A 20286-nucleotide genomic window follows, 5' to 3' on the forward strand; every position below is an offset into this window, starting at 1 on the left:
TGAGCTGTGTATCTAATCCGGTCCTGTGTGGTACACTTTGCTGAGCTGTGCATCTGATCCCATCCTGTGTGGTACCCTGTGCTGAACCATGAATCTGATCCTGTCCTGTGTGGTACCCTCTACTTAGCCGTGTATCTAATCCCACCCTGTGTTGTACCCTGTGCTGAGCTGTGTATCTGATCCCGTCCTGTGTGGTACCCTGTGCTGAACCGTGTATCTGATCCCATCCTGTGTTGTACCCTCTGGTGAACCGTGTATCTGATCCCATCCTGTGTTGTACCCTGTGCTGAACCGTGTATCTGATCCCATCCTGTGTTGTACCCTCTGGTGAACCGTGTATCTGATCCCATCCTGTGTAGTACCCTCTACGTAGCCGTGTATTTAATCCCATCCTGTGTGGTACCCTGTGCTGAGCTGTGTATCTGATCCTGTCCTGTGTTGTACCCTGTGCTCAGATGTATATCTGATCCTGTCCTGTGTGGTACCCTCTGCTGAGCCGTGTATCTGATCCCGTAATGTGTGGTACCATGTGCTGAGCTGTGTATCTAATTCTCTCATGTGTGATACTGTCTGCTGAGCCGTGTATCTAATCCCATCCTGTGTGGTAACCCCTGCTGAGCTGTGTATCTAATCCTCCCCTGTGTGATACTGTCTGCTGAGGTGTGTATCTAATCCCGTCCTGTGTGGTACCCCCTGCTGAGCTGTGTATCTCATCTGTGATGTATCCCCAGTACTCCATTCCTCACCGCATCGTGGCCACATTCTAGGCCCAGACCCTGCTCTCTGGGGTCTCCCCGATCCCTGCTGCCCCCCGCTAGCCCGTTTTCAGCCCGGACCCTGGTCTCTGGGGTCTCCCCGGTCCCAGCTGTCTCCTGCTCATCTGTTTTTGGCCCAGACCCTGCTCTTTGGGGTCTCCTCGGTCCCTGCTGCCCCCCGCTCGCCCGTTTTCGGCCCGGACTCTGCTCTCTGGGGTCTCCTTGGTCCCTGTTGCCTCCTGCCCACCTGTTTTCGGCCCGGACCCTGCTCTCTGGGGTCTCCCCAGTCCCTGTTGCCCCCTGCTCACCTGTTTTCGGCCCAGACCCTGCTTTCTGGGGTCTCGTCGGTCCCTGTTGCCCCCTACTCACCTGTTTTCGGCCCAGACCCTGCTCTTTGGGGTCTCCTCGGTCCCTGCTGCCCCCCACTCGCCCGTTTTCGGCCCGGACTCTGCTCTCTGGGGTCTCCTTGGTCCCTGTTGCCCCCTGCCCACCTGTTTTCGGCCCGGACCCTGCTCTCTGGGGTCTCCCCAGTCCCTGTTGCCCCCTGCTCATCTGTTTTCGGCCCAGACCCTGCTCTCTGGGGTCTCGTCGGTTCCTGTTGCCCCCTGCTCACCTGTTTTCAGCCCAGACCCTGCTCTCTGGGGTCTCCCCAGTCCCTCTTGCCCCCTACTCACCTGTTTTCGGCCCAGACCCTGCTCTCTGGGGTCTCCCCAGTCCCTGTTGCCCCCTACTCACCTGTTTTCGGCACGGACCCTGCTCTCTGGGGTCTCCTTGGTCCCTGTTGCCCCTACTCACCTGTTTTCGGCCCGGACCCTGCTCTCTGGGGTCTCCCTAGTCCCTGTTGCCCCCTGCTCACCTGTTTTCGGCCTGGACCCTGCTCTCTGGGGTCTCCCTAGTCCCTGTTGCCCCCTGCTCACCTGTTTTCGGCCTGGACCCTGCTCTCTGGGGTCTCCCCAGTCCCTGTTGCCCCCTGCTCACCTGTTTTCAGCCCGGACCCTACTCTCTGGGGTCTCCACTGTCCCTGCTTCCCCCCGCTTACCCGTTTTTGGCCCCCGTAGCTCAGGGTGTTAATGCCTCGGGTTCGGGCCGTGTTTATTTTGCTTCTGTAGGGACCATAACCCCCATCATCTGTCGGTGAGTGTCTGTGGTGATCTATGGATGGGTATGCGCTCGCCCGCACGGTTATAATTGGCCGTCAGATGCCGGCAGACGTCTCGGTGACCCTGCTGCTGGCTCGGCTCCGGTAACTGTGATTTCTGAGGTGAACGGCACCTGAGGGGAATCAGTGGAGTCTCCGTCCTGCCAACCATTCGAGCGCCTGAGCCTCTGCCCCTTGACAACAGCACGTAGTGTAGTATAGGATGAATGGCTGGATAATGACGCTGCAATCAACCCTGGCTGATTTCAGCGAGGGCAATCGTGTAATTGCCATAGCGATGGGAGGCTAGAGAGGTAGGGAGTGGCCACGGGGTGTCAGGGGCCCCACAAACCACTCCGTGCTCCATCACTGCGGCCCCCTCACCCCGACACCCACGGATATTTGTCAGGCCCCATACGGCCGCTGCTCGAGGGCTTCACCTGCGCCTCGCTGATCCCTCACTCCCTACAGTCTGTGCAGGAAAAGCCGCGTGTGAACTGCGACCAGAAGCACCAGACGGTTGGACGTTCACCGCCCTCACTGGGTTCACGGTCCAAAGTGGTCGCCTCAGGCTTCAGGTCACGGTGTGGCCCCAGCCTTAATGAGCCGGGCCAATAATGGCTAACGAGCGATCGGACGGCCTCTGCCAGCCTCACCGTTCTTGGCAGCGCTGCTCCGACACCATGAACGGCGGCACCGCCTCATATTAACCTTTACTGTGTTGAAACATTCTGCAGCAAATCCACATCGAAAGCAGCAAAAAAAAGGGGAAACGTGGACATTGTGGTGCAGAAAAAAAGCATCCTGGGAACAAGGCCTACGTGTGTGGATCACACCGGGGTATAAACCGCAGGTCAAGACCGGATCCGAACCACCAGGGATCCGCTGCAGCACCGAAACGGACAGTATGTGACAAAGCCGCCAGAGTCACACATACCGCTACATGGTGACAATATCCACGTAACGCTGAGGCCCGGACAGATGGCACCGAGTCTCATCCAGCAGAGGATGCCAACCCCGGAGCAGCCGCCAGCCGTGTGCTACTACTGCACCAAAACTCAAAAATCTCCTATAAAGCAAACCGCGATGACGCGGGCGGTATATGCATGAGATACCGGAGAGTGAGTCTTCTGGGAGCCGCGCGGCTCCGACAAGTGGATCTCTGCCATTAATATTCATTACAAGGAGCCGGCCTTCTGAAAACCAGCTCTGTGCAATGCAGCAGAAGAGCCGAGGACGGAGGACGGAAGAGACGGGAGGAAAAGAGGCAAAGAAAGGACGGAAAGAAAAGACGGGAGGAAAAGAGGGTAAGAAATGACAGGAGGAAAAGGTGGAAGAAAAAGAGGGGAGGAAAAGAGGGGAAGAAAGGACGGAAGGAAAAGAGGCTAAGCGAGGATGGGAGGAGAAGACGGGAAGTGAAGACAGAGCGGGAAAAGGGAAGTAAAAGACGGGAGGAGAAGACGGAAAAGAGGGAAGGAAGAGACACGAAGAAAAGAGGGAAAGAAATGATGGGAGGAAAAGGCGGAAAGAAAAGAGGGGAGGAAAAGGCGGAAGAAAAAGAGGGGAGGAAAAGAGGGGAAGAAAGGATGGAAGGAAAAGAGGCTAAGAAAGGACGGGAGGAGAAGTAGGGAGGAGAGAGAAGACAGGGGGAAAAGGGAAGGAAAAGACGGGAGGACAAGACGGAAAAGAGGAAAGGAAGAGACGGGAGAAAAAGACAAGAGGAAAAGAGGGAAAGAAATGACGGGAGGAAAAGGCGGAAAGAAAAGAGGGGAAGAAAAGAGGGGAGGGAGAAGACGGGAGGAAAAGAATGGACGAAAAGAAAAGACGGGAGGAAAAGAGGGTAAGAAGGAAGGAAAAGAGGGAAATAAAGGACAGAAAGAAAAGACTGGAGGAAAAGAGGGAAGGTCAAGATGGGATGAAAAGACGGGAGGGAGAAGAAGACGGGAGGGAGAAGAAGACGGGAGGGAGAAGAAGACGGGAGGGAGAAGACGGGAGGAAAAGAGGGAATGAATGGACGAAAAGAAAAGACAGGAGGAAAAGAGGGTAAGAAAGGACGGAAGGAAAAGAGGGAAATAAAGGAGAGAAAGAAAAGACGGGAGGAAAAGAGGGAAGGTCAAGATGAGATGAAAAGACTGGAGGGAGAAGAAGACTGGAGGGAGAAGAAGACTGGAGGGAGAAGAAGACTGGAGGGAGAAGAAGACGGGAGGGAGAAGAAGACGGGAGGGAGAAGAAGACGGGAGGGAGAAGAAGACGGGAGGGAGAAGAAGACGGGAGGGAGAAGAAGACTGGAGGGAGAAGAAGACTGGAGGGAGAAGAAGACTGGAGGGAGAAGAAGACTGGAGGGAGAAGAAGACTGGAGGGAGAAGAAGACTGGAGGGAGAAGAAGACTGGAGGGAGAAGACGGGAGGGAGAAGACTGGAGGGAGAAGAAGACTGGAGGGAGAAGAAGACTGGAGGGAGAAGAAGACTGGAGGGAGAAGAAGACTGGAGGGAGAAGAAGACTGGAGGGAGAAGAAGACGGGAGGGAGAAGAAGACGGGAGGGAGAAGAAGACGGGAGGGAAAAGACGGGATGAAAAGAAAAGTCGGGAGGAAAACACGGAGGGAGAAGACAGAAAGAAAGGATGGGAGGGAAAAGACGGGAGGGAGAAAACGGAGGGAAAATACGGAGGGAAAAGGTGGGAGGAAAAGACAGACCGCACTGATCGGGACAGAGGCTGCGCTGATTGGGACAGTAACTGTGCTGATCGGGACAGAGGCCGCTCTGATCAGGACAGAAACCTCACCGTTCGGGACAGCTGCTGCGCTTCATAGACCTTAATCACATTACGCTGCGGCCGCTGACCACATACACGGAGCTCAGGGGTCTCAGACGCTTCATGTTTCCCCTTTTCTGTCTCTTCCTTCCCAATCATGGTTCCAGCTGCAATTCCCCAAAAGTAAACCCCATAAATGTGAGTTTTCATCGCCGCTGTTCTTCATCTGCTTCTAAGAGACAACTGTTGCCGAGAGGGGGACATCCGCTCACTGCTCCAATGGGGGTCCTCACCCAACATTTCAAGATTTAGGTCAGGGGTTTCCAACCTGTGGCTCTTCACAACATTGCAAAACTACAAATTCCAGCATGCCCTGAAAGTTTTTGGCGGCCAGGTTATGCTGGGAGTTGTGGTTCTGCAGTAGATGTAACGCCACAGGTTGGATAGTATATATGCAGCTGTTCCCACTGAGCACCACATCACGACTACTCCTATGGTTGTTGGCAGCTGCTGGGAGTTGTAGTCCAGTGCCGCTGTGGTCACAGAGCTGAGACCTGTGATCTGCCCGGATTCCCCTCTCACCAGCTGTTGCCTTTGTTCCCCGCTGGTTCCCAGTGTCAGTGAATGAATCCTTTGTCCCCTGGTGCTGCGGATAAGATGTCGGTGGTGGAGGGATACAGCCGGTTCCTCGCTCCTCACACCTCCCCTCCTCAGCACCTTGGCTCCTCAGTTCCTCACTCCTCAGCTCCTCGCTCCTCAATCCTCACCTCCTCGGCTCTTCAGCTCCTCACCTCCTCAGCACCTTGCTCCTCACCTCTTTGCTCCTCAGCTCCTCGCTCCGCGGCTCCTCAGTTCCTCAGTTCCTCACTCCTCAGCACCTTGCTCTTCAACTCCTCGCTCCTCAGTTCCTCACCTCCTTGCTCCTCAGCTCCTCACCTGCTCAGCTCCTTGGCTCCTCAGTACCTCACTCCTCGGCTCTTCAGCTCCTCACCTCCTCAGCACCTCGCTCCTCACCTCCTTGCTCCTCAGTTCCTCACTCCTCAGCTCCTCACTCTTCAGTTCCTCAGCTCCTTGCTCTTCGGCTCCTTGCTCCTTTACTCCTCAGTTCCTCATTCCTTGGCTCCTCAGTTCCTCACTCCTCTGCTCCTCACTCCTCACTCTTCAGCTCCTTGTTCCTCAGCTCCTCGGCTTCTGCTCTTAAAGAGGAATCGCAACTTTCCTGACACTTCCCAGTAATGTGTGCAGACCAGGGGTGGCCTGCGGAGAAGCGCTGCAGCCAATACCTCTGATGTGGGGTGATGACGCCCCATGTTATCTGGTGATGTATTTATAGTGAACGTTTGGTGTTTTCGTTCTGCTTCTCGCCTGCACCGGGGTCCGGTCTATGAGCGGATCACGTCTGTGGGGGGCTTCCAGGCGCCTTGCTTCTCTCGGTGGTGCAGACTCTGCCTCTGACCTGCAGAATACTCCCTCCCCGGAGGACACGACGCTGCCGACATTTCCGCAGTTTGGAGCGGCTCGGGGAATGCAATTAATGTGGAGTCTGTTGAGAACGGCTTTGTGCCTCGCAGCCGCGGCAGACATTGTGCGGTGAGCGTCGCTGCCACTCTGTTTTAATTAAGGCACTTGTGCGTCTGTCAGACGGTGGTTACTGGTAAAGACGGACTGATAACAACGTATTGACCCGGCGTCTGCTGGGACTAATTTATTTATTGAAGTCTGTTAGGAAGCTTCAGCTCCGGAGCGTCCGCCGCTACCTGTGCGAGGAAAGCACAACCGCCATCTTCAAGGAAGAACGGCGCGCTCCTTCCCAAATCCTGAGCAGCCGCATTCACACCCCAAGAATCTGCACCCACACCGGCCACCATATTAGAAAATGGAAACTGCGCAAAATATAGAAAGATGGGAACGTCACAGAGTCGGGATCTTCAGGCCACGCAGAGACCCTCTATCTGCTGTGTGTATGGTGGTGCATAGAGTCGGGGTCTTCAGGCCACGCAGAGACCCTCTAACTGCAGTGTGTGTGGAGGAGCAAAGAGTCAGGGTCTTCAGGCCACGCAGCTATCCTCTATCTGCTGTGTATATGGGGGTGCTTAGAGTCGGGGTCTTCAGGGAACGCAGAGACCCTCTAACTGCTGTGTGTACCAGGTGCAAAGTGTCGGGGTCTTCAGGCCACGCAGAGACCCTCTAACTGCTGTGCATACCAGGTGCAAAGAGTTGGGATTTTCAGGCCATGCAGAGACCCTCTATCTGCAGTGTGTGTGGAGGTGCATAGTGTCGGGGTCTTCAGGCCACGCAGAGACCCTCTAACTGCTGTGCATACCAGGTGCAAAGAGTCGGGATTTTCAGGCCATGCAGAGACCCTCTATCTGCAGTGTGTGTGGAGGTGCATAGTATCGGGGTCTTCAGGCCATGCAGAGACCCTCTATCTGCTGTTTGTGGAGATGCATAGAGTCGGGGTCTTCAGGCCACGCAGAGACCCTCTATCTGCTGTGTGTGTGGAGGTGCATGGAGTCGGGGTCTTCAGGCCACGCAGAGACCCTCTATCTGTTGCGTGTGTGGAGGAGCATAGAGTTGGGGTCTTCAGGCCGCGCAGACACCCTCTATCTGCTGTGTGTATCAGGTGCATAGAGTCGGGGTCTTCAGGCCATGCAGAGACCCTCTATCTGCTTTTTGTGGAGGTGCATAGAGTCGGGGTCTTCAGGCCTTGCAGAGACCCTCTATCTGCTGTGTGTGGAGGTGCATAGAGTCGGGATCTTCAGGCCTCGCAGAGACCCTTTATCTGCAGTGTGTGTGGGGGTGCATAGAGTCGGTGTCTTCAGGCCTCGCAGAGACCCTCTATCTGCTGTGTGTGGAGGTGCATAGAGTCGGGATCTTCAGGCCTCGCAGAGACCCTTTATCTGCAGTGTGTGTGGGGGTGCATAGAGTCGGTGTCTTCAGGCCTCGCAGAGACCCTCTATCTGCTGTGTGTGGAGGTGCATAGAGTCGGGATCTTCAGGCCTCGCAGAGACCCTCTATCTGCTGTTTGTGGAGGTGCATAGAGTCAGGGTCTTCAGGCCTCGTAGAGACCCTTTATCTGTTGTGTGTGTGGAGGTGCTTAGAGTCGGGGTCTTCAGGCCATGCATTGACCCTCTCTCTATCTGCTGTGTGTGGGGGGGGGTTGCATAGGGTCGGGGTCTTCAGGCCACGCAGAGACCATCTAACTTCTGTTTATCTTTCTTCCAGTGCGACCAGTACAAGAAGGGGATCATCTCCGGTTCGGCCTGCAAAGACTTATGCGACGACCACACGCTGGTCTTCCATCAGTGCCTGTCCTCCTCGCCCACCCACCAGGTATTACGCCGTGATGTATAGGGGAAGGTTAGCGACCGGCGGGTTTATATGGCGGATGTACGTGTGGCATTGGGGACGGCGGATTATACTACAGCTGTATAGACCGGTGCAAAAAAAATGTCAGCGCTAATAACAGATCAGATTGCCAGAGGTGAAGATAGCGACCAGAATCCTGCAGCGCGACATTCAGGGGGAGACGCCGTCGTCAGACGCCGGGAAATAAGACCTTTGTGTTTTCTCAGATTGGTTGAGAAGTCACAAATGTCAGTAGGAAACAATGAAAATTGTCGGGGCGAGCGATAGAGCCGGTCCATGTAGAGATGAAGCTGGTCCACGTAGAGATGAAGCCGGTCCACGCAGGGGTCGAGCCGGTCCACACCAAAGTAACCGGGACATCTCTGTTTTCTGCAGGTCTACAGGGGGCTGTGGAGCGACCGAGAGGTCATCATTAAGTGCGGAGTGGAGGAGAACTTAAAGGTGGACAGTAACCCGGACGCCGCGCCCCGGAGGGAGCTCGTCCTCTTTGATAAACCCACCAGGGGAACGTCCATGGACGAATTCAAGGAGATGCTGCTGATCTTCCTGAAGGTGAGAATGGAGGGCGCCGGGATTACTAAGGACGGAGATCCATCCCCTAACTTGTCCCATCGGTCCATAGAGCTGCCAACAAACATATATATAAAGGGGCAGCGGAGGGCATAGGCACAAAGGGTCGGGTATCATTAGGACCCCAGTATTTTCTATGCATCGGTCCTTATTGTAACTTCTCTCCTCCATCCCTCCAGGCTAATTTGGGAGACCAGACATCCCTGACGACCCTGGTGAGCCGGATCCTATCCATGGCAGATGTGAATGAGGACGGTAAAGTGTCTTTGGCGGAAGCCAAGTCTATATGGGCTCTGCTGCAACTGAACGAGTTTCTTCTGATGCTGTCGTTACACGAGAAGGAGCACACGTCCCAGCTGCTCGGCCACTGCGGAGACCTCTACGTCACCGAGAAGATCCCTCACGACTCCCTCTACGGCACTCGGATGCCCAGTTTCCTCCAGAACCTCCTGCCGTCCCCCGTGCACAGACTCATCCACCAGTGGTTCGCACCCGCGTGGCCCCGAAGAGCCAAAATCGCCATTGGACTTTTGGAATTTGTGGAGGAGATTTTCCACGGGACTTATGGAAGTTTCTTCGTTTGCGAAACCAGCTTTAAAAACATTGGATACAATGAGAAGTACGACTTCAAGGTGGTGAACCTGCGGCAGGTGGCCACGGAGATGACCGTCCGAGGCTTCCTGAAGGGGCGTCACTGCGAGCAGAACTCCGACTGCACCTTCGGCAGAGACTGCACCGCCGCCTGCGACAAACTGATGAAACAGTGTAAAAACGAGGTGATCCAGCCCAACCTGGCCAAGGCCTGCAAACTGCTGCAGGAATACCTGCTGTACGGTTCGCCGGCCGACCTGAGGGAAGAGCTGCAGAAGCAGCTGCGGACGTGTATGACCCTCAGCGGACTCGCTAGTCAGATGGAAGTTCACCACTCACTGGTGCTAAACAACCTGAAGACTTTACTGTGGAAGAAGATCTCAAATACCAAATATTCCTAACCGGAGCTGCCGCACACCGCAGCCGACGACGGGATCCGGCCACTACAGCAGACGACGGATCCGCGCACCGCAGCCGACGACGGGATCCGCACACCGCAGCCGACGACGGGATCCGCACACCGCAGCCGACGACGGGATCCGCACACCGCAGCCGACGACGGGATCCGCACACCGCAGCCGACGACGGGATCCGCACACCGCAGCCGATGATGACTGGGTCCGGCCACTAATAGTGGGCTGCTGAGCATACATGTATGTGGCTGGATCTGGCAACAGCCACGTTATGCCACATGCTGCCCCCGAGACGGGACCATTATGACACCTCATAGCAGAGTATTAAATGTTTCCACGATGTAGGCTTCTGCTATAGAGGGGGAAAAAACTAATTCTATGTCCCTTTCTTTCTGCTATTGAATCACAGTCTGTAAAGACAACGGAGATCTCAGCCGAACATTGGCCAGAAGGGCATCGTGGGAACGGGGCCCTATGAGAAATCCTAGGAATCCGCGTGTCGGGTCTGCAAAATATTGTCCCATTGCTGCCATGTGACCCGGACATCGGCTGATCCAAACTTGTCCGGTCTATGGCCAGATCTGCAGACACCACGCTTCCTCCATGCTCAGCGCCTTCCTCTCGTCCTGCAGGCTCACACTTCCCTCCATGGCGCCGTTTCCAAGAGGCAATTTACATGTAAATTAAATGCTTTTCTGTGACGTGTCCTCGTGTTTGTTATGTCACCATTAGTAGTAACAGGAAGGAGCGGGAACTCGCCCGGTCAGTAACCCACGCACGGCCCTTCCCCGGCTTTATCTGCTGCAGTCGCCTCTCATTCGGCCCGGTAATATGTTGCTCTCCTTTATGGATGGAGCGCGGAGTTGCTCCAGGTAAATGTGACTGAAATCGCGCTACTTACAATGATTTCTATGGCAACCCTGAATGCCGGCTGCGGGGACGCGGAAAGGGCAGCAATTTATAAACTGCCTTAGTACCGGAGAAATGAAACGCTTCTCAAGACCACTCCAGAAGTCAAGGAGCTGACGTCAGGAGAAGCGAAAACTCGGCAGAGCTGGAGGGTGCGACCCAAAGCCACTGCCTCCAGAAGACCCAGAGCAGCTGGCCCCCCAGACGACCCAAAGCCGCTGCCTGCCCCCAGCAGACCCAGAGTCGCTGTCCCCTAGAGACGCAAAGCAGCCTCCCCCAGAAACCTAGAGGAAAGAAGCTGGCCCCCAGGAGACCCAAAGCAGAGCAGCTCTCCCCAAAAAAGCAAAGCAGCCACCCCCAGGAGACCCAGAGCAGCTGCCCCCAAAAAAGCAAAGTAGCTGCCCCCTGCCCGAGACCCAAAGTTGCTACCCCCCCCGCCCCCAAGGCAGCTTCCCCCCAGGAAACCCAAAGCAGAGGGGCCCCCCCCCCAGCATAATGAGAGTATCAGAGACACACGGCACCACGTCTGCATGCATCACTAATACTGAAGGTGTGAATAGGGCCTTATTTGTATTAAAAATACACAGCAAAATTGTGTGACCTCCCCCCCCCCCCAATTACGGCACTGTCAGTCACAGCTGATGCCAAGTAGGGGCCGACGTTCCCCCAGACCATCAGTGGCCTCCCCAATTACTGCACCAAGAGACCTGTAAACTGAAGTTCAGACACTATGGTGTCAGCGGTGCAGATGCCCAACCACAGATCCTCACGTCCACCCAGCAGCGACCTCTATTCCTCTGGGCACTCAGATATCCTTCCATTACAGGATGGATACCACAGTTTGGGGTCTTGGGGTAAACGCTGCGCTGTCCTCAAATTAAATAAGTAGCCGCAGAAGAAAGAAGCTCCAGCACTACAGGAGCCAGTGTCCTCCCTGCAGGAACTGATTGCTGTAGTCCCACACCAGGAGTTACCCACAAGAAGCCTCATATATCTCAGATAGTTGCCTGAGTGCAGCGAACCCCTCAGCTTCTCCTGAGAGCAGCACCCCCTTAAGCTTCTCCACGTGCAGCAAACCCCTCAGCTTCTCCTGAGAGCAGCACATTCCAACTACATGGATGAAGCAGCTGCACTTCTAACAGTAATCCGACTGCAGTTGTGATCCAGAGATCAGCAGCCATAGGACACGGCCCCTACAAACCTGCACGTACGGACGGCAATGCAGACCTACATGTCAGCCTCCAGCTCTGCTTGCTGTCAATGAGAATTCCCCGATTTAATCTGCACAACACAATCAGGGATAGGTGTAAACAAGCAGAGACTTTGGTAAAATTCAAACATTAATAAATTGTATAATGAAACTACATTGGCCCTAGGATGTCCAGATCCCCAAAATGTTAGGTAGGCATCCACTACTGCAGGATCAGCGCCTCAGGTCGCACATCATGTCTGCCCAGGTCACATGGAAGACACCCTGTAAATCAAAAGGCGCCCACAGGAGACTGCACCCGAAACCAGAGGAAGACGGTCAGGAACTGGTTACTTCATACTTGGTGATGTACTGCCCTCAAGTGGTAAGAGAATGGTACTACACAGTGAGGATATGGAGATGGAGCACTGCTGCCCTCCAGTGGTAAAATATCAGTACTGCAGTGCTCACATTTCTACATTACAGCAGATGCCGTGCAGCACCCACTATGCTGTGACATGTGGCTGTAACGAGCTGTGGCACTATTTTTAAGGGGGGGGTGTGAAAGGCTCTAGCCTACAGGTGGGGGCGACACTAAATTAATGATGCAAACAAATTCTGCTTTATTGTAAGCGAACAGCTCAGCAGAAATACTGAAGTAGTTGGATCAATCCTACTATAGTGCACATTAAGGTCCTGATATTTCACAAAGAAGGGATGCCGAGAGGTTGTGTACCCTGGTTACGGGTGGAGGGAGCCAGAGAGAGCATGAGCAGTGAAATCCAAAGGATTCCACTGCTCAAAAAAACGTTACATGCTGCGTTCCTTCCGCCTGACGCAGCGTCAAAATAACGACGCTGCGTCCTCCGGCGGATGCAACGCTGACACTTGCGTTACAGTGCATCATCCATACAAGTCTATGGAGAATAGCGCAGTGCGTTAACGGACTGCGCTATTCTCCATAGTGACGGACTCTGCTGAACACAAGTGTGAAAGTAGCCTTACACTCCGGTATATATTTATTTTGATTTATATGTAAAATTAGATTTACTAACACAAGCATAACATTGACAATTTTATTCTGAGCAATAATACAGAAGCTCACACTGTTTTACATTACTATTTGCGCAGCTTTGAATTAACTTCTTGAACTAAATCTCTTATGTAACTTTTTCAAATCACTGACACTTTTTGGTTTTTGACTATAAACTTTGTCCTTGAGCGCTCCCAAAAAAAAAAAAAAAAACCACTGGGGTCACGTCTGGTGAACGTGCGGCCAATCAAGTGGGTCTCATCAGCCAATCCATATATTAGGAAACGTTTCATCGATACTCGCAGACTCTGGAATAGTGCGGAGGGGCCCGTCCTTATTGGAAATAAAGGTCATGTGAATTCGGCTGTTGCTGTAACTGGGGAACAACTTGATTCATTAGAATTTTGAGATACTGCGCGCGGCTCCGTGGACAGCACTGCAGTCTTGCGCGCGGCTCCGTGGACAGCACTGCAGTCTTGCGCGCGGCTCCGTGGACAGCACTGCAGTCTTGCGCGCGGCTCCGTGGACAGCACTGCAGTCTTGCGCGCGGCTCCGTGGACAGCACTGCAGTCTTGCGCGCGGCTCCGTGGACAGCACTGCAGTCTTGCGCGCGGCTCCGTGGACAGCACTGCAGTCTTGCGGCGCTGGGGACCTCGGTTCAAATCCCACCAAGGACACTATCTACAAGGAGTTTTTATGTTCTCCCAGTGTTTGCGTGGGTTTTCTCCCACACTCCAAAGACATACAGATAGGGACTCTAGATTGTGAGCCCCAATGGGGACAGTGTTGCCAATGTATGTAAAGCGCTGTGGAATTAATAGCGCCATATAAATGAATAAAATTATTATTATTATACTTATCTCCTGTGACTGTTCCATCAAAAAAAAATATTGGTCCTGAAACACCAAAACTTGAAATACTCCCCCAAATATTGACCCCAGGCTCATTTAGTTGTTGCTCTAATGTTAAATGCATGTTCTCATTATACCAGTATATACAATTATGTCTTAATAGGGCCGGATAATCTCACTCCACATAATGTTATATAATATTACTGGATTTTCTTCAGTTTTGTGAAGCATAATCTCACTAAATTGCAGCCGCCCGTCTGCATCATCCTCCAATAAACCATGAATGAGACGTGGAGGAGAAGCTTCCACCCAATAGATTTCAGGATTCGCATGACAGAAGCTCGTGACATTCCCAATTCTAAAGAGACTCTTCTGGGGACTTTTTTGGACTCTGAACAAAATGTTTCAGCCACAAGTTGTTTATTATTTTCTGTACAGGCTGTTTTGGGTCGACCGGTTTTTTGGAGCATCAAATTGGTCACGAATGCGGTAAATGGTTTGTCTCTTTGGGGCTTGAGCACCAAATGTTTCACCCCAATTTGCTCTAACGGTTTCGGCATTTTGAGATGTCCAATACTCTTAAAATGATTTGCCATTATGGGGTATCTGAAAAGAAAACAGTTGCAGGAGAGATTAATCTGTGAAACTGACTCAGTTGCCCTTTACACCATTTTTGATAAATCTCCCCCTTCTTAACACTATTACACTGGAGCACCTCCCCCCCACCCCCCAACAGACACCCCTCTCCCCCAATATTAATGCTGAGATGTAGAAATTATCAGACTGAAGGTTTTTTTTTTCTTACCAGGTCCACTATTGCTCCAGTGTTTGTTAATCAGCTGCAGCAGTGACATCACAGACAACGCTGCAGCCAATCTATATAATACCCCATGAACAGACGCATACGTACTAACACAACATACAGAGAGTACTTGTTTCCGCCCTGGTCCTGAAGGTGATTATTCTGGATTGTGGCCTCCTGCAGCCCGTATCTCACATCTCTTCTTTATCGTGGCCTCCTGCAGCACGTATCTCACATCTCCTCCTTATCGTGGCCTCCTGCAGCCCGTATCTCACATCTCGTCGTGGCCTCCTGCAGCACGCATCTCACGTCTCCTCCTAGCCATGGCCTCCGGCATCCCGTATCTCACGTCTCCTCCTCGTCGTGGCCTCCTGCAGCCCGTATCTCACATCTCCTCCTTGTCGTGGCCTCCTGCAGCCCGTATCTCACATCTCCTCCTTGTCGTGGCCTCCTGCAGCCCGTATCTCCCATCATCTCCTCGTCGTGGCCTCCTGCAGCCCGTATCTCACATCTCCTCCTTGTCGTGGCCTCCTGCAGCCCGTATCTCCCATCTCCTCCTTATCGTGGCCTCCTGCAGCCCGTATCTCACATCTCCTCCTTGTCGTGGCCTCCTGCAGCCCATATCTCCCATCTCCTTGTCGTGGCCTCCTGCAGCCCGTATCGCACGCCTCCTCCTCGTCGTGGCCTCCTGCAGCCCGTATCTCCCATCTCCTCCTTGTCGTGGCCTCCTGCAGCCCGTGTCTCCCATCTCCTCCTCGTCGTGGCCTTTTACAACAAATGAGGTCCTAATTTAAAGGAAATAAATGCAATTAAATACAATTGCTCCCACATATACTAAGGCGTATTCGATTTAACTGGTAAGTTACATTAAAGACGTCTTCACCACAGACTGGTACAATAACCCACCATATCCCTGCACTCTGTCTGTGGCTCTCAGGCCGGGGCCACGTGGATTCTCCGGCTTGGACAATTCATGCAGCCAAGATATCCCAGGAGAGGCCGCTACATCACATTACAATACAGGTAGATGGGCTCTTATTACAGCCCCAAAGTGTCAGTCCCCAAACCGCGAGTTGCAGAAAGTGCAGCCAAGTTGGATTTTTTGCACTTTGTGGCGGTGACTACAGACTGCAATGTGACTCCATTCATGTTTATTGTGCGGCAACGTAAGTGACGTGACCGGTCGCTGTGTGGTCCTGGCCTGGTAGAGCTGGAGACCAAAATCAGCCAAGGACCACAAGGCAGTATCCTGCTGTCTACCATAAGAACTGCACGGCCCCCCACCCCGCAGAGACCCCAGAAGACAAGTGTCCGGCTGGAAATCATTCTGAGCACCCACACAGCGGGCGCCGAGCGTAGACGCAGCCGCCATCCTCTATGCCACCTAATGACACAGACATGAAACCAAGGTCATGTCTGTAACGCCTCTAGGGGCAGGAGAAGCCCAAATAAGATGGAGGACAAACCTGAGCAGCCGAAGCTCCAGGGACACCGCACCCCACCTGGAAGAAACAAGGAAAAAGCATTAGGACCCTAGAAACATCACATCATGCAAGCACCGGACCACTAAAAAGAGCCAAACCCAATATTATCTATAACATAACACGCCACTTTGGGTCGGAGTCCGATTACGCAGGGCGGGACTAAGCGCAACTCAGGGCTTATTGCACTTGCCGATAGCAGACGTCCAGCAACCGCCGACGTCCAGCAACCGCCGACGTCCAGCAACCGCCGACGTCCAGCAACCGCCGACGTCCAGCAACCGCCGACGTCCAGCAACCGCCGACGTCCAGCAACCGCCGACGTCCAGCAACCGCCGACGTCCAGCAACCGCAATCAGATTACACAGATTCACGACACGCCAGTGTGCACAGAACGATCGGCCGTTGATTATTGTGGGACTAGACTCGTTCTTGGCAGCCGATTTCCCCCCACACCCTCCCCCCTTTCTGACCAGGAACATTTTTGGGTTTATCATACATTTGCTTTTAAGGTAAGACTCCTTGTTGAGATATTCAATTCTAACCTCTGGGATGTGGGGCTTCATTTTTTGGATTATTCTTTGCCAATATTTGGCCCCCGTGCAGAGGGACCCCGTCCCTCAAAAGGCCCCATACACACTGGACCTCCTCCAGCTAACACTGTACGGGCGCCGATAGTCTCAGAAGACGGGAAATGTTTGATTTCGGACTAGAGATGGTCGCTGCCTTCCTCTCGCAGAGATCACCCACCAATGGAAAGGTCAGAACACAGGAGCCGTGTACAGGAGCAGCGACTGATACAGCTGTGGGTGATCGGCTGCAGCGCGGTGTTACTGACGCCATGTAATGTGTACAGGGGTCTGCACATCGCACCTCCGCCCATCAACAACACTCAACAGATGTCCGGCTGGAAATCATTCTGAGCGCCCACACACCGGGCGCCGAGCGTAGACGCAGCCGTCATCCTCTATGCCTCCTAATGACACAGACAAGAAACCAAGATCATGTCTGTAACGCCTCTAGGGGCAGGAGAACATGTGAAAGTATTAGCGCCCCTTACCTGATCAGACGAGGCTCCAGGGACCCGTATACATCCTACAAGAGAGGAAAATACATTATACACAAGCAGATTACTACCACCATCGTCCAATATCTGCACAGCAGGGTCATCAACAGTCAGCGAGCAAGAAACCGGCGCCTCCTGAAGAAGGACGAGTGTGAACAGGAGTAGACGAGAAGCCGGCCGCCGACGCGCACAAGACGGACGCGAGCCGGGAACCGCAATAACTAATGATCTACAGATCAGTCATAGTCTTCATGTAGCATCCACTTCACAACTTCAATGGGGGCAGCTGCACTGAGCACAAGGGCCACAGCCACAAGGGCCACGATTTCTAATAAGACCTGACCATTTCTATCAGACCCGCCTCTGAGCAAAGATTAAAAAAAATAAATAAATATGTAATTAAAGCAAGTGGGGTCCCACGTTACTAAACGCGGAGGCAGCGATCAGATGTGACCTGTCCGGGGGCCATTTATTTTCTGGGACAGCACATTGTGCCAGTATCCCCCTCCCTCCCTCCCTCCTCCCCCCAATTCGCAGGCCAGACCCAGGGCAGGCCCCCGACTCCCACCACCGCACGGGCCAGACCCAGGGCAGCCCCTCCCCCATCACACGGGCCACAAACTGGGCAGCCCCCCGCCCCCCCAATCACACAGGCCACAAACTGGGCAGCCCCCCCCCCCAATCACACGGGCCAGCCACAAACTGGGCAGCCCCCCCCAATCACACGGGCCACATACTGGGCAGCCCCCCCCATCACACGGGCCACTAACTGGGCAGCCCCTCCCCCATCACACGGGCGACAAACTGGGCAGCCCCCCCCCCCCCCCCATCACACGGGCCACAAACTGGGCAGCCCCCCCCCCCCCCATCACACGGGCCACAAACTGGGCAGCCCCCCCCCCCCCCCCATCACACGGGCCACAAACTGGGCAGCCCCCCCCCCCATCACACGGGCCACAAACTGGGCAGCCCCCCCATCACACGGGCCACAAACTGGGCAGCCCCCCACGGCTGCGCAGGCCAGACCCAGGGCGGCCCCCTTCCCCACCGCACGGGCCAGACCGCGACAGCCGACATCCAGCGACAGCCGACGATCGGCAAATGCAAGCAGATTACACAGATTCACTGCACGCCTGTGTGCACAGAACGATCGGCCATTGATCATTGTGGGACTAGACTCGTTCTCAGCAGCCCATCCCCCCTTCCTGACCAGGAACATTTTTGGGTTTATCATACATTTGCTTTTAAGGTTGGACTCCTTGTTGAGATATTCAATTCTAACCTCTGGGATGTGGGGCTTCATTTTTTGGATTATTCTTTGCCAATATTTGGCCCCCGTGCAGAGGGACCCCGTCCCTCAAAGGCCCCATACACACTGGACCTCCTCCAGCTAACACTGTACGGGCGCCGATCATCTCAGAAGACGGGAAATGTTTGATTTCGGGCTAGTGATTGTCGCTGCCTTCCTCTCGCAGAGATCACCCACCAATGGAAATGTCAGAACACAGGAGCCGTGTATGTACGGAAGCAGCAGCTGATACAGCTGTGGGTGATCGGCTGCAGCGCGGTGTTACTGACGCCATGTAATGTGTACAGGGGTCTGCACATCGCACCTCCGCCCATCAACAACACTCAACAGATGTCCGGCTGGAAATCATTCTGAGCGCCCACACACCGGGCGCCGAGCGTAGACGCAGCCGTCATCCTCTATGCCTCCTAATGACACAGACAAGAAACCAAGATCAGGTCTGTAACGCCTCTAGGGGCAGGAGAACATGTGAAAGTATTAGCGCCCCTTACCTGATCAGACGAGGCTCCAGGGACCCGTATACATCCTGCAAGAGAGGGAAATACATTATACACAAGCAGATTACTACCACCATCGTCCAATATCTGCACAGCAGGGTCATCAACAGTCAGCGAGCAAGAAACCCGGGGCTCCTGAAGAAGGACGAGTGTGAACAGTAAAGAAGTGCAAGTGGGGTCCCACGTTACTAAACACTGAGGCAGCGATCACATGACCTGTCCGGGGGCCATTTATTTTCTGGTACAGCACATTATGCCAGTATCCCCCCCCCCCCCCTCCCCAATTCACAGGCCAGACCCAGGGCAGGCCCCCCCCCCCCCCCCGACTCCCACCACCGACTCCCACCACCGCACGGGCCAGACCCAGGGCCGCCCTCCCATCACATGGGCCACAAAAAAGGGCAGCCCCCCCCACTCTCCCACCGCCGCACAGGCCAGACCCAGGGCGCCCCCCCCCCCCCACCACCGCCGCACGGGCCAGACCCAGGGCGGCCCCCCCACCACCGCCGCACGGGCCAGACCCAGGGCGGCCCCCCCCACCACACGGGCCAGACCCAGGGCCGCCCTCCCATCACATGGGCCACAAAAAAGGGCAGCCCCCCCCCACTCTCCCACCGCCGCACAAGCCAGACCCAGGGCGGCCCCCCCACCACCGCCGCACGGGCCAGACCCAGGGCGGCCCCCCCACACCGGCCGCACGAGCCAGACCCAGGGGCGGCCCCCCCCCACACCGGCCAGACCCAGGGCGGCCCCCCCCACACCGGCCAGACCCAGGGCGGCCCCCCCCACACCGGCCAGACCCAGGGCGGCCCCCCCCCCCACCGGCCAGACCCAGGGCGCCCCCCCCCCCCCCACCGGCCAGACCCAGGGCGGCCCCCCCCCCCACCGGCCAGACCCAGGGCGCCCCCCCCCCCACCGGCCAGACCCAGGGCGGCCCCCCCCCCCCACCGGCCAGACCCAGGGCGGCCCCCCCCCCACACCGGCCAGACCCAGGGCGGCCCCCCCCCCACACCGGCCAGACCCAGGGCGGCCCCCCCCCACACCGGCCAGACCCAGGGCGGCCCCCCCCCCCACCGGCCAGACCCAGGGCGGCCCCCCCCCACACCGGCCAGACCCAGGGCGGCCCCCCCCACACCGGCCAGACCCAGGGCGGCCCCCCCCCACACCGGCCAGACCCAGGGCGGCCCCCCCCCACACCGGCCAGACCCAGGGCGGCCCCCCCCCACACCGGCCAGACCCAGGGCGGCCCCCCCCCCACACCGGCCAGACCCAGGGCGGCCCCCCCCCACACCGGCCAGACCCAGGGCGGCCCCCCCCCACACCGGCCAGACCCAGGGCGGCCCCCCCCCCACACCGGCCAGACCCAGGGCGGCCCCCCCCACACCGGCCAGACCCAGGGCGGCCCCCCCCCCCACACCGGCCAGACCCAGGGCGGCCCCCCCCCACACCGGCCAGACCCAGGGCGGCCCACCCCACACCGGCCAGACCCAGGGCGGCCCACCCCCCACACCGCCGCACCAGCCAGACCCAGGGCAGCCCACCCCCACACCGCCCAGACCA

The 20286-nt window shown here is 55.7% G+C and overlaps 1 protein-coding gene and 3 non-coding genes across 4 annotated transcripts in view; 1 reads left to right on the top strand and 3 right to left on the bottom strand.

Annotated features, from left to right (window-relative positions):
* The window catches only part of DIPK1B (divergent protein kinase domain 1B), a 97318-nt gene extending 87028 nt beyond the window's left edge, over positions 1-10290 (top strand). Inside the window, exons 3-5 of the mRNA XM_075324344.1 lie at positions 7872-7979; positions 8391-8567; positions 8765-10290. Coding sequence (XP_075180459.1) covers positions 7872-7979; positions 8391-8567; positions 8765-9577 — 1098 coding nt within the window. The 3' untranslated portion in view covers positions 9578-10290. The remainder of the gene's footprint in view (positions 1-7871; positions 7980-8390; positions 8568-8764) is intronic.
* A 5389-nt stretch (positions 10291-15679) lies between these two features.
* LOC142253842 (small nucleolar RNA SNORA17) lies at positions 15680-15811 on the bottom strand. Its single transcript, XR_012726873.1, has one exon. It is a non-coding gene; the product is annotated as a small nucleolar RNA SNORA17 (small nucleolar RNA).
* A 941-nt stretch (positions 15812-16752) lies between these two features.
* LOC142253843 (small nucleolar RNA SNORA17) lies at positions 16753-16884 on the bottom strand. Its single transcript, XR_012726874.1, has one exon. It is a non-coding gene; the product is annotated as a small nucleolar RNA SNORA17 (small nucleolar RNA).
* Positions 16885-18558: 1674 nt separating this feature from the next.
* LOC142253844 (small nucleolar RNA SNORA17) lies at positions 18559-18690 on the bottom strand. The gene has a single exon (XR_012726875.1). It is a non-coding gene; the product is annotated as a small nucleolar RNA SNORA17 (small nucleolar RNA).
* Positions 18691-20286: the final 1596 nt, after the last annotated feature.

The sequence above is a fragment of the Anomaloglossus baeobatrachus genome, chromosome 9 (assembly GCF_048569485.1).
Source record: "Anomaloglossus baeobatrachus isolate aAnoBae1 chromosome 9, aAnoBae1.hap1, whole genome shotgun sequence".
Lineage (NCBI taxonomy): Eukaryota > Metazoa > Chordata > Amphibia > Anura > Aromobatidae > Anomaloglossus > Anomaloglossus baeobatrachus.